The sequence below is a fragment of the Styela clava genome, chromosome 3 (genome assembly GCF_964204865.1).
Source record: "Styela clava chromosome 3, kaStyClav1.hap1.2, whole genome shotgun sequence".
NCBI lineage: Eukaryota > Metazoa > Chordata > Ascidiacea > Stolidobranchia > Styelidae > Styela > Styela clava.
This window is the reverse complement of record NC_135252.1, coordinates 19,776,393-19,790,681: the sequence shown is the minus strand read 5'-3', so window position 1 is coordinate 19,790,681 and position 14,289 is coordinate 19,776,393. Positions and strand designations below refer to the sequence as shown.

The window sequence follows — 14,289 nt, the reverse complement described above, 5'->3', positions numbered from 1 at the left end:
GGCCATTTTGAATCGAAACCAACTAGGAGAAGATATCGATAAATAAAGGTGCCATAGTCGCTTACACACTTGGTCTTTACTATTCGCAAAATTATCGCAAAACAATCGAAGCCATATCTCGTCCTGTGGGAAGAGCTTGAGAACTCTATAGCGGAAACTTTATTTGCAAAGGCGGGAAAATTTTCATCGTATTCCTTGGCTCTTGACGAAAGCACTGAAATTAAAGTTAATGCTCAGTTGGCAATCTTCTTGAGGGGAGGTAATGATGATTTTGATATTACCGCAGAGCTCGCAGCCATTGTCCCTATAAAGGGTACGGCTAGAGGCCTTGGCCTATTAGGAGCTGTGATGAAAAAGATCAAGCGTCTTGGCATGTATTTGCCGGAACTTTTGGAAATACCTATTGGTATGCTTGATTGCAGTTTCGTCATGCGGTTTTTGAAAGGGTATCAGTTCTCGAGTCAGAGAACAAGCTTGACCAATCTCGATTAAGTTCAGCCCCAAAATTCAATTTTGGCAGCCAGTACCTCAGCATATATACGTATTTTAGAGCAGCAGTGGCAAAAAGCAGTCCCCGAAAAAAAAAACACCGCCCGCCAAGCCCTTTAGTGTGACCTTTGTCAATACTCAATTTTTCCCTGTCCAACATGAAATCTTATCCCGAGTTTATGTTTAAAAAAGCGCTCACCCTTAATAAAAACAAAATCCAAGAATATGTTGCAGTTTAAATCGATGTATACAAAACCGATCACAACTCAATATACAATTTATTAACATATTATTCGAAGGGTCAAAAAATCCCTCAAAATCCACAAAAATTTGAAATTACCAAGTTAAATTAATTTAAAATGTTACTTAGCACAATTGCTTTCATTCAGAAAATTGACATTAAAATTAGGTCGCTCGTGAAACATCGTGAATCGAGGCCAAAGACGCTTGTGAAACATCGCCATCCAGGGGAAAGACTTTATTACGGCACAAGTTTCTTGCTTTATTGGACACGTAGTGGACATAACGATCGTTTCAATATTGGATCTCTCTCTTTTCTTGTTGTTCTTTTTGTTCTTTGACACGTTTTCGAAATCGCCTTTCTCTTCAAATACTGGACCTATTGCCTTGAATTTTTCAGTGGTTGAAGATAAAAAATTTCTCCAGAAGGCTATTACTTTTTTTTGATGTGACGTCATCAAAATTATTGCCACTTGGTGGCGCTGCGTGTTCATATATTTGGGCGTAGCTCTCTTGTTTGTATTCTAATTTACTTTGCGATGTTCTATAAGTGCGTATCCAACCATTTAATTGGTAGCCTATTATTACATTACCAATATTAGTTTATACTTTATCGAATATCAAATATCTTGACAAAAAGGTAAAACGATTACCTCGGTAACTTGTGCATAAATATCGGAGCCTGTAGGACTTTTTTGTAGATACAAGCCCAAACATATCAACAACAATTTTGCAGCCTTTGTTGGGTGCAAACGTTAATGCTGATCCGGCAGTGTATAGGAAGCAATGTATAGGACCCGTTGGGTAATTCAATCTGGGCCGCCTGGTGCTGCCACAACCAATCTAAAACCAAATTTTGATGTTTTGGATCAAAAATACTTCAAGGAATTTGTTGAAATTGCGTTTAAATTTAGTTTGGTCACGAGGATCAATCTTTTCCACCTTTGCATTGGTAACGCTGAAAATTTGTAACGCTGAAATTATTGGCCTCTGATCCAAAAACCGTGCCCACCCCTGCTAGAGATAGCATTGTAATATTTTGGGATTTTGTATTGTTTGTTGGGGCTTTGTTGGTCATATAAAAATATCCCTTTTCTCCGCAACTATTTTTCCCAACTTGGAAGGGATTCCTCCCTAGAGAAGAATATTGTTATTATTGTGATCGAATACGAATTGGAGCAATATTTTCAATCACAATTGTAAAACATACTTACATATTGAGTTTTATTTGATCGTCTATTCTGGGTTGATATACTTATACAAATCGTGAAACCTACAAGAGTCAGATTTGTAGAAAAATTGTGATTGACGTTTTTTTACCGAAAGCTTTGTTACTTATCGATCTTAAGATCGGTAAGTATGTTGATAGGTATTTGTCTGTTTGTTTGTTTGTCTGTCTGTATGTCCGTCTGTCTGTCTGTCTGTCTGTTAGTTTAACGCGATATCTCACGAAAGCGAGGTTCAATCTGCTCCAAATTTTACATGTGCATTCATCATAACTCGGATCAGAAGCCTATTGATTTTGGATGAATTATGTCGTATAATTAGCGAGTTATTAATTAATTAATGATGTGACACGTGGTGTCGCTATTGAGCAAATATCGGAGCAATTTTTTTTTGCAATTTTTTTTTTGCAATATTTACCCGGCTAACACAGACAGTCCCTGAACTCCTAATAGAACTAAAATATAAGAAAAATTGGAATAAAATTACGGCCTAATTCCAACTTGGTACACGCACTACGGTAGTACCAAATTTGTAATATACAAATTGCCAATATTCCACAATACGGATGTTTATTACACCTGTGTATGTGTCGCAGGCTTTTTGTCTTTTAAACGCGATTTGCTTCGCAAAATCAAAAAATTCTGTCCGACTGCGACTTCATCATAAAAACAGCATTAATCAATTTAACGTAAATAAGCAACAATAAAAGCATATGGGCCCCATACAAATTGCAGCGCTTTTCATCCAATGATAAGTAATTTTTTTCCTCTCTATGAAAATGTCAGGACATGGGTTTGTAATCATATTACGTTTTTGGCACTCCCGTAGTATCTGTACCGAGATGGCGCACAACCTGAAAACCTTAAACTGGTACACATACTACGTTCAAGTTGTGCGCTATCTTGGTACACATACGTCGGGAGCACCTATTTTTTGTATTGCCATATGGTGTTATGCCTCATAGCTTTTGAAATGTTCGAAGAAAGGCAAGGTTAAGTTGATTCAAGAAATATGATACGCTATGGATTGTGTTACCCGATAAACATTTGAGGCACTTCAGAATGATGTGTGACCAAACTTGATAAGTTGAAAACATGCTTGTGTATTTGCATTTTGTCAAACTTTGCCACCGCTGTTTTACGAATTCGACCAGCGGAACGACACGCGTGGCTTATGTCGATCTATACCATTTTTTACCCCAAAGTGTCTTTTCTTTCCCTCGCTGGAAGCGGCGCAGATTTGAGATCATCTGAATTAAGTTCTATCACCGGTAGTTTGATTTAAATTTTATTTACGTTTCTAGTTCGCTAGTTAATTTTAGTGAGGTGATCTTGCTTAACTCAGCAAAAATATCGTGAGATACATTCTTGCACACAAAACAGGCAGATTCAAGATATGTCACGTAACTTGATGTTGTCTGTACTAATCCAATAATCATTTCGTCTTTTTGGGAGTGTCAGTTTAATTGCAGTAATCAAAAATTAGTCTAGAAATCGCTGCGAAAGACTATGATAAACTTTTAAACGGTCCTTTTAAATGGAAGGTTGTTGAAAGGTTTGAATAAAAATCATGGCCTGAAACATATAAACCAGTTTAGAGGCACCAACTCGCAAAACTACTCCTAAAACAAGCTTCAAAATGACAAAGTATCGGAAGAATTTTTCTGGGGTCAAAGGTCGGGGGAACAGTCATTTGGCACGTTCGCGCAAACCAGTTCTTGGACTGTCGTGATTTCAGCGAACCCGTTCCTCTTTTTTTGGTTCATAGCACTGTAGATCAGGGCTGTGTAAACTTCGGCCCGCGGGCCACATGTGGCTCAGGAAAACAATTTGTGCGGCCCGCGGATAAGTGCCAATCTTAAATGATGTGCTGTTCGAGAAGATACAGTTTAATATGGATTTATACGGTACGTACAAGTATTTCCAATCCCCTATTTATTATCAATGCTTATGATGTTATAATTGTTATAACAGCTAATTGTGCCAGGAGAACAACGCATGTCATAAGACCAAAACCTAAACTTTTTATACTTGCAACTACTGAAAATCATATGTTGAATAAAGGTGCGGCCCGCGGTTTCACTCAGTTATTCTTATTCGTATTTGTCTAGCCTGAATAGACGACCTTAGTCATCAAAAACCCATCCCACGCACAAAAAGAAAAGTGGCGTAAACAGAACAATTTTAACACAAGCTCTTATGGGGATGATGATCACCAGAGTAGAAATTTGCATTTTTTGTAATTTTTTAAATATCTTTCATTGGAAACGTGAGCAGTTTGGAGAATAGAATATTTTTTACATCTTTTTTTGATATTTTTATCATGATAAACATGGTCAAGATTTTTGATAATCGTTCATTGAAATTTTAACGAGAGCGGTGTTTCCGATGACGTCATTCTCACTGTACCATGAGATTCTGCCAACGACGTGCTCTGTGGGATGGATATGCGCTCCAAATACGGCGCTAATGTCGGTTTGGGTATTATACCGGTACTGGAAGCGTTTAACATTGACAGTCTATAACCCATATCATTTCTATCACGTTTGTTTACTGGTTTACGCATTTAAACCTTTACAGCTAGCAATCATTTACTGAAGGCATGCTAAAGTGTTATTTAAACTACCGGTATCGTACCAAAGCTACAAGAGGTGAAAACTAAATGAGACTACTAACAAAAATGTTGGCCAATCTGCAAACATACTCGACATTGGTTTTCAATTTTCTACCACGGTAACGGCAGCTTGCCATTGGTGCGTGGCAGCTAAAATGTCAGTCGCCATAGCGGCCATGGTTTGGAAATACCGCCATGGTTTTGCGGCAGCTTCAGACGCCGCAAAATACTTAGAACTGCTATTGAGCAGTTGGAGTGCATAACCCACAGAGCACGGCGCGTCGGCAGAATCTCATGGTACAGTGAGAATGACGTCATCGGAAACATTGCACATCTTAAAATTTCAATGAACGATTATCAAAAATCTTGACCATGTTTATCATGATAAAAATATCAAAAAAGATGTAAAAAATATTCTATCCTTAAAACTGCACACTTATACAATGTAAGACATCTGGAAAATTACCAAAATTGCAAATTTCTGCTCTGGTGATCACATTCGCCATAAGAGCTAATGTTAAACTTGTTTGGTTTACACCACTGGTAAATTTGGCGTTTTGGAAGTTATGTAAATGTGAGATTTATGTAGGACATGGCATGTTAATGTAGCTTACGCATGGAAATAGATACAGGATGTCCCATAAAGATCCTTTACAATTCCAATTTTGCTATGAAGTTAGTTTCCAATATGTATATGTTAAACAGGTTTGATATTTTTAATCAGTAATTGTTTAGGGCTTTAGGCATATTTATTTTTTCAATACATCTGTGAGGTCCAAAACAATATATATTATCGTTAATTATTCTTTGCAATTTTAAAGAATTTTAAGATTCTATGGACATTCTATACATTTCCTGAAATGAGGGCAGTGAGACACTTGTTGTTGCTCATTTTGATACAAAAGAAAATATGCCCTTAAATTTTGAAATCCACCACTGTCTACGTTGTGTGTCGTGCAAAAATAATACGAGGCATGATCAGGTTATAAAATATATGATGACCTTTCATTTCCTCTATAAAAATATATGATGACCTTCCATTTCCTCTATTCCTTGATACCACACAGTATTGACAAATTGAAGAAACACATCAGTTATGCCGGACGTGTGAACTGTGACGTATTACCATCTCGCATGAATCGGTCGAACTTGAATTCAATTTTATGTCTACCGCTAGACTACCGATCATAAAAGTGGGCGATATCGTTTATGTTACGTAGATAGTAGTATTTCAGAGCTACAGAACTTTTAATTTATTGCAAGTAGACGCAAAGTCGAGTTACGTTGAAAATAATTATATTCATATATTAATATGCCAACTTTTGTTATTGCTCGTATCGGCCATTGACTGAATACATGGCGCGGAAGAAAAATCATCATACGGCTGAAAATGTCGACAATTTCAAAGAATGGAATAATCGCTACGATTGTTTTGATCGGAATTTCCGTTTCCAACGTTAAATACAGAATAAAAATTACTGAAAATATAGTTTAGTGCAAATCATCTGTCATTTTTGACAATATTGAATGTCGATTTATTTCAATTCTAACATGCTATTTAGTAGCAAAAAAGTTCGTCAAATCCTCAAAAAATGGTTATCAAATCAAAGGGTAATGGTGATTTGAGAGTGTACTTGACTAAAATGTTTCCATATATTAAAAATTGTTATTAAAATCATCATACATCATGATAAGTCTATTTTTTAATCGATTTTCAATGTTTTCATGTCTTGATGGGGGGGGGGGGGGGGGGGGTATTATACCATCAACGGCCCATATTTACGACTTACGACTTACTACGATATATAATTGAACATGGTACTATCTTTTACATTTGCAGTTAGTCGTTGTAAAATGGATGTGTGATTCTACCGACATTCCCTGAATAACAAAAAAATATGAATATTATATTGTCAAATATTCGTTTTTGTAATTTTAATATTGATTTGATTTATCTGATTTTTTGACCTTTTGTTTACTTTACAGATATACCCTGTGTTTTTATTAGGTTTCACTATACCTAAAATGGTTACGGTACGTACTTTGGCTGTTGTATTCAGCCTATTGTCAGTTGAAAATAATTGTTCTCTCGAATCCAAGACGATTTTGGATGTTATTATTTCCGAGATATCCGCACTGGCTGTGAGAGTCCAAAAACTTGAACAGAATATTGAACAAGACTCATTTTGCTACAAAATTTGTTGAGGATGACTTCAGTTAATATTTCCTCATTGAAATTTGAAAACCGCCAACAAGACCATAGCGTATTAAAAGGTGACGTGGAGGAGATAAGGAAAAGAATATTACAAGGTAAACAAATATACACGGTGGTCGCTAGAAAAACAGGAAAAAAAAACGGTAACACAGCTAGACATTTTGTCAGTCCCCAGTTGGGATTTTTACTTTTGAAAAAAATATTCAATTTCTTTTCAAAGTCTGAACTGTGTTTCCTGCCTCCCTCCATGATGTGTGTAAAAACAGAAATCAAATAGAACCTAAAAGATATCAACATAAAACAACCTAGAACCTAAAAAAAATAAAAACGCATCGAAGAAAAAAAAAATGTACCCATTTTATTCGTGATCTCATCCGACCTTCGAATATTCTGTTTTGAGCGACCACCCTGTATATATAAATCCCACAAAAAAATGTTTGTGATGCATAATTTCATAAAATCGAAACAATAAACTTATCACTTCCTCTTTCAAATAACATTGAATAATTTAGGAATGGTCCAAATGTCCAATTGATATTTAAGGTATATTAAAAAAGGAAGTCATAAGTAAACGAACGTGCTCATAAATAAATTTAAAAAGTAAAAAGGACCTCTAAATGAAAAGTCTGAATTTAGAAAGATCTGTAAGTGACTAATGGTTTTGTATGCCATAGCTTAGATTAACTCAATGTATGGTAAACCTCTTTAAAAATTATTTGCACTTAATTTACTGTATGCCTATGTTTTTCCCTTAAATAATGATAAAAGTTATTGACTGCATTCGGTGATTTTCAGAGCCAGATTTCATTCAATTTCTATCAGAGGTGCCGATAAATTTTTGTACAGCAAATTCCAGAACAAAGAACTTAAACTATCTTTTATTGACAGAGATATGCCCGGTGCAACACGGAAATAAATGTTTCTTCGTTGTCTTGGATTACCCCGAAAACATTGACTATGAAGATGCCAAAAGATTATGCCGCGAAAGAGGCGCAAACGTTGGAAACATATATTCCTTGCAACATTTCCACGACCTGGGGAACTACATCAGACCATATGCAGATAAAACTACAGGAAAACGTGAATATGTTGAAGTGTTCACAGCAATGAAGTTTGATCAAACGGTAAGGTTTTGAGTTTTTTCAGAACTTGTAATGTAACTCGAAATATTGGTAGGCGCAGTAACCTGAGGGTTAAAGTGTCATGACAAGTCGGAAGCTCGAGTTCAAAGCCTGTAAATTGGATGCCGACGCAGATAGATTCTGTTAATTTCGAATCGTGGTTGCTTTTAGATTGTATAAGTTGCTCGCGCAAGGCTTTTTGAGAGCGAAATTATAAAAATTCTATAAAAAAAACGTTTAAAGTGACAGAATTTACTGGTACTGTGTCGAGTGGTGTGCCAGATTTGTTACCTTCCTTACAAAATGTGATTTTACTTGTAGAGCTATTGGCAGTGTATCCAGCTTTGTGTATGCGGGTGTGTATGAATGAGTACCTGAGTTTGTGTGAATGTTTTGTGATCAATGTGCATAACAGATCTTGCGTATTATATTTGGCTTTTGACAGTGTTTCGTATATTCAATTGTATCAGTCAGTGTGTGTGTGTGTAGTGTGTGTGCATGAATTTGTTTGGATGCGTTTGGATGAATGTGCATAACAGCGAGCAACTGACCGGGTTTGAGAAAACCCCAAATTTGAAAAACTATAACAGAAACAAGGATAATATATATGAAATCTTTGCAGTTAAATATCTCTCCATTTGCCATCTGTACATATAAGTTATACATTTCTCCGAGAATTTAGGCTCTGTGGTTTAGCTTAGATACCATACGTACATCTTCTTAAATAAAGGAACATTGTGTTAGTGAATTCGATACAAATAAGCCCGGTATTACAATTTTGAAACTCACAACGCCTTATGGCATAGCTTAGAATCCTTAGATGGATAGTAAGTTCACCCGACGGAATTTAAAAACTCGTGATCGTCGATTTTGTTTGCCAGGCTTTTAGTTGTTTGCTCGCGGTAGATATTCTCGAATATGACAAAGAAAAATGGAACCTGCGAGAACGGTACTAAATTATTATTTGCATTTTCTGAAATTCAAATAAAAGGTTCTTTAGGAACTTCATGTTCAATTGTCTCGATCGTTGTTTGATAGTGAGGGCATAGACATTTCCAACATTAACAATTGAACAATTGAATAGTATCAATATTTACCTGTGACCTTGTTCCTTTTTTAAGAAAGATTTTTCAGTACTTTGTACTATAATTTTTAGTCTCGGACCAAATTAAAGAAAGCTTATTTTACAGATACGTTCATGAATAAAGAATTAGGTTTATATTCAAACCAGTGCTTTTGTGAAATATGATTGGCTGGTACTCCCGTAGTGTATGTACCAGGCTTGGGTTAAGTAAGAAGTTTCCCTATTTTAGTTTCATTACTAGTTCGGGGACTGTCTGTGTTAGCCAAGTGAATATTCCCACAGCCCATAAGTTCCAGTTCCTTTACACAACTTGATGTAAAGTAGGTCAACAAAATTAGTTACCTCCATATTGGTAAAGGAATTTCTGGAGCGTCGTTAACCATTTTCACTTGGCGTCAGAAGTGCAGACTTTTCTCCATCAAAGACATGTTGGGTCACTGTGCCTATTTCAAAGATATCAAAATTTTCTGTGTTTTTTTTTGAAACTTCGGAACTTTTCCCTGCTGTTTCAGAAGTCAAACTCGGTTGGCTAAAAGTTCTCATCTGTTTACATTCAGAGTATAACCCAGTTGAAAAACTCTATTCCCAAATCTTTTTCAAAGAACTTCATTTATGTGGAATTCACTACTTCGATCTTCTTTATTTTCAAAGGGTGCGCGTGACCTTACTTAAGCAAATTCAATATGCACCGCTGGTCAATAAAATACGGGCGGTCAATTTGCAAGATATTCTTAGCTTTGTTTCTAAATGAAGCCTCGTTTGTGTTTTAAATGTTTGCGTCGCTATTAATTATCGGAACGATCTGTCCAGCGTCATGGATACCATAGTTTGAATCCAATTAGCCCATGTACAAATTTAAATTATCTCTGCGCTAAAGAAATGAATTTTTATGCCGAAGTTTGTTTTTTTAATTCAAGTCATGAAAAAATTCACTACCTCATTACTTCGTTGTCGCATTGACCCGAATGGCTTCAAATCTCGATTCAGTCGGCATTTAGTAGCGAATATTGCACCGCCATAATTGTATGTAGTTTCAGAAGCAAATGGCCTCTAACTGGTTGGTTATACCTTCGATCAGAGGTGAAACTTCTTATATTCTGAGTGAGTGTGTGAGTGCACGTAACCCGTCATTGTTTCGAGCGAATATGTAACCACACCTATTACAGGGTGGTCGCTGGAGAAGCAGTGAATTTGACAAGAAGCTATTTATTTTTTATTTTACAAAGAATAATTTTTACGAAGTTTTTCAAGGCATATGTTATATAGAAATATTACATATAGTATATATATAATAACAATATATAAAAATATACCTATATTCTATATCATATAACATATGTTATGAGATATAACATATATAGAAATCAAATAGAACCTAAAATGTATCAACTTAAAACAACTTAGAGCCTAAAAGAAATAAAAACGAATCGAAAAAGAAATGGGTAGCGCGGCTTTTATTTCGTGATTTCATCTAACCTTCAAATTTTCTTTTTTTCTAGCGTCCACCCTGTATTATATTTGTTTATTCTTTCTCTAATTCAGATCGGTATTGCTACTCCTTTCGGCGGGAGCAAATCAACATTAAGTAATTGGTATCTTGGTGAACCAGAATATGATCCGGGAAAAACAAGAATAGGACTTCACGTTTCAAAGTCGGGAACTAATGATATTGATGTTGCGATCATCAATTCATTTTACTACATTAGCCATGATGGCGTCCTATGTGAACTAGAACTAACGTAATAGCAGCATCAAATACGACTGGACGTGGTCCCCTGCTGTAGTCTGTAACTAACACAGCGGTTTTAAACCTGGTTACGTCTGTGTAGTCCAGGGGTTCTGCAAGTTTATTCTATTTATTTTTTATTATTATTATTAGAAGGAGAAATGCAAAGCACTTTGTAAAAACGACAGGGCGCGCTTCACAAGAGGGCGTAGACAATTTTTGAGGGGGTGTGAAGCTCATTAAAAAATGAAAATGTTTGATATATTTGATCATGCCCGCCTTTGTTAGATATTTACATTTCTTTATTTTGTTTAGTTACGTCCCATCGACGTATTTTCAACGTGTTTTTTAATAAAACATACTTTGGCCTCACCATCTGTTATTTGCAGCTTGTTATTCTTGAGATAGGGCGCGAGACTTGACAAATTCCAAAAAATGGGCGCGACTTTAAAAGTTTAAGAACCACTGCCCTAGACCTAGAGTGTGTATATTGTTTACATTAAATACCAATTAGGTTTGTGACTTCAAGTTACTACACATTAAGGATCGTTTTGTTATGCCATGGCATACTGCAGTATCACGTCTGCTTTTATGTATATTTGTATTTTATACAATTCTTCCTACAAACTTGCGAGTATGAATAGATTTGTAATCTGTATAATGAAAAACTTTGAATTATTGCCCAGAGATTCGTCGAATTTCATTGGGGTTCTACTCCACCAAAATGTTGAAAATCACTAATCTAAGTAGCAGGAATCTAAACGATTGTATTGATCGATTCGAAACGTCTTTTACAGATTCTAGTCACCCACACCAGACATTGGATAACTATTGTCCGTGGGACAAATGGTGTCCTTTAAGTCTATTAATCCAGATCGGCTCTTGTTGTCTCAAATTTCTACTTTCAGCCAATTCTATAGCCTACAGAGTAAAGAGAAAATAGCTTATGTTCAATTTGTCAGAACTTTTTATGAAAATTCTGTCATTATGTACCTGTCTTAGTTTGGATTCTAGGTAGTACCCATTTTTATCTTTGGTTGTTAGAATCAGACTATACAAACACGCTATTTTATCAAACTCAAAAAATGTGTCGTAATCTAATTTGGTTTTACAACGGCGATATATGCGCCATTGTTGTAATGTATGTTTGATCCAACTGAGATTGGTTTCGTGAGTTCACACTTGTATGCGAACTGTTATGACCATTTTACTCAAAAATTCGCAAGTCCGTATTTCATAAAATTCGTCGCGCTAAGCTGGACCATTGCAAACTAAAAATCTACAAGCAAAGTTTGCGTGTTGAGACAAGTGCAGGCCAATAACCTCAGCAAACACATATTAACTTTGCTTTTCGTAGTTGCCTGCACAATGAGCAATTTGAGCGAAGAAATATAATGAAAATTAATAACTATATTTTAAGTGTTTAAGAATTGTTTTAATTTGTATCATTTGTTTTTTTCAATATTCCATATAAGATCACACAAATTTTTTTGCTACAATTAGTCGATGTAGCACGTGCTTATAATTTTCAATACTACTGTAGTATGTGTGCCAAGTTAGGCCATAATTTTATTCCGATTTTCACTATTTTTTTATTTTATTTTTATTACGAGTTCGGGACTGTCTGTGTAAACTAAGGGAATATACCCTCTGCGCATAGGTTTCAGTCCCTTTACACAACTCGATGTATAAAGTAGGCGAACAAAATTGGTTACCTCCATATTAGTACACATACTTCGGGAGCGCCTATTTTTCAATGGATTAATTCAAAATCGTGATATTGATTCATCTGAACCTAGATGCATTGTGAATAGGCCTTCAGTGTGACCTTTAACCTTAAATCTCAGTTGGCAAATTCTCATACCAGATCAATTTTGACAATTTTCAATTGGACCCCAAATTTTGATGCCTCAGTTAAAGCATAACCTGATTATAGAAAATATTTCCAATTTTAGTAGTCCGAGTGCGCGTGCCATTCTGCTTTTGTACTTTTGCAAGTGTAACTTTATAAATATATTTTGGTTGTGGACTCGCTAGGCTCCTTTATACAACAAATTCTCCGCTGATTTATTGTCTCTTGCCGGAATGTAACAGAATATAAATCGTTAACATTGTATCTAACATCGTGTACAAGTTTCCACTGATGAGTGAAAGACATCAATTAGGTCAGGTGGTACGGGTTTTGAATTTTAAATAAAATTGAATTCTATATTGGATCCATTCAAAAAAATTGCATGGTCATTTTTATCCACGTCTCACCGAAGACAATATATCACTTATTATATATCATTAGGAAGGGCTGTATGAGTGCTGACCGCTAGATGTTACCAGAAGACTAAAACCAATGGGTACTCCCGAAGTATGTAAACCAATATGGCGGACACCGAACGTAGTGTGTGTACCAGGTTAAGGTTAGGCCATAATTTTAGGTACAAATACTACGGGAGTCACATGGCTAGTCCCAGAACTCGTGATAGAACTAAAATAAGGAAAATTGGAACAAAATTATGGTCTAACCCTGCCCTGGTACACATACTACGTTCCGGTGTCCTTCATCTTGGTTCACATACTTCGGGAATACTAACCAACCAAAGCGTGCGGTCTCTCGGAACGACAAAAATGTAACACCATATTATGCTTATAAGTTACCACTTGCAGAAGTTCTTTTAATAATATGTGACTAAATGCATTAACCAGTTAATTGTGTATTTATGTTTATTTTGCAAATCGTGCTCAGACAAATATTGTGTCACGGTCAATCAACCAAATCGAAATATTATCTTTATCTTGCAATTCTTCAGCAATCTTTTTGTGAAGTTGAGAGTTATGGAATCGCTTGACCTACGGCACGGCAATCGGAACCATCCGGCCCGAGAAATATAAACTAGTTAATACAAGAATTCGGCCCGCGTTTTCTTATTGCGTTTCAAACTGTAGAGTGGCCAAAGCAAATACTTAGTCTTACATTATTATGCCATAAGCACAAACTTAGTTGCAGTAAAACAGGGATCACCAAACTACAGCCCGGCCCGCAAAAATGGCTAAAAAATTTTATAAGGGAGGTTTTCCCGAACATCGTCTTCTTTGTTTATTTCGTAACATTGGCCAATCAGCAAGATGCAAAAAAGTGACGTAATATTAGGCCTTTTCGCATCCGCTCAGACACTTTTGTCACCCTGACAGGCTTTCAGTCGTGGTAGTAAACAATACTTCGTATTTGCGACTTTGAATACTATTCGTTAGTTTTTGGTTGTGTTTCGTAAATTTAGGTATGAATTAAATAAGTCAATCAATATTTGCCTCCTTAGGAGTTGTAATCTTAATAGTAGTAATGAAAAATTAGTCTAGAAATAGCTGTGACAAAATAGGCTAAAATTCTCTACCGGTACGCCACGTTTTCTGCGAAAGATGCACTTGTACACTCGTGGCGCGTGCTTTCGACGAAAATGTTTACGTTTCTTGTTCTAAAATAAACGTCGAATGTGCATTTTGCGCCAACACTACTGTAATCCCTCGCGTACTGCTCCAATTTCACAAGTCACACTAACTTTTGCACTGCTTGAATGCGGATATT

The 14,289-nt window shown here is 36.0% G+C and overlaps 1 protein-coding gene across 1 annotated transcript; it reads left to right on the top strand.

Moving 5' to 3' along the window:
• The first annotated feature begins 6,559 nt into the window (after positions 1–6,559).
• LOC120343191 (uncharacterized) lies at positions 6,560–13,445 on the top strand. The gene is made up of 3 exons (XM_078110983.1): positions 6,560–6,879; positions 7,673–7,908; positions 10,532–13,445. The coding sequence occupies exons 1-3, from the start codon at positions 6,777–6,779 to the stop codon at positions 10,730–10,732; spliced, it is 540 nt and encodes a 179-aa protein (XP_077967109.1). The 5' UTR covers positions 6,560–6,776; the 3' UTR covers positions 10,733–13,445.
• The last annotated feature ends 844 nt before the right edge of the window (positions 13,446–14,289 follow it).

Coding starts and splice junctions, on each gene's coding strand:
- LOC120343191 (XM_078110983.1), top strand. CDS start 6,777: ATGACTTCAGTTAATATTTCCTCATTGAAATTTGAAAACCGCCAACAA. Junction 6,880..7,672: donor AAGGAAAAGAATATTACAAG/GTAAACAAATAT, acceptor TTTTATTGACAG/AGATATGCCCGGTGCAACAC. Junction 7,909..10,531: donor CAATGAAGTTTGATCAAACG/GTAAGGTTTTGA, acceptor TCTCTAATTCAG/ATCGGTATTGCTACTCCTTT.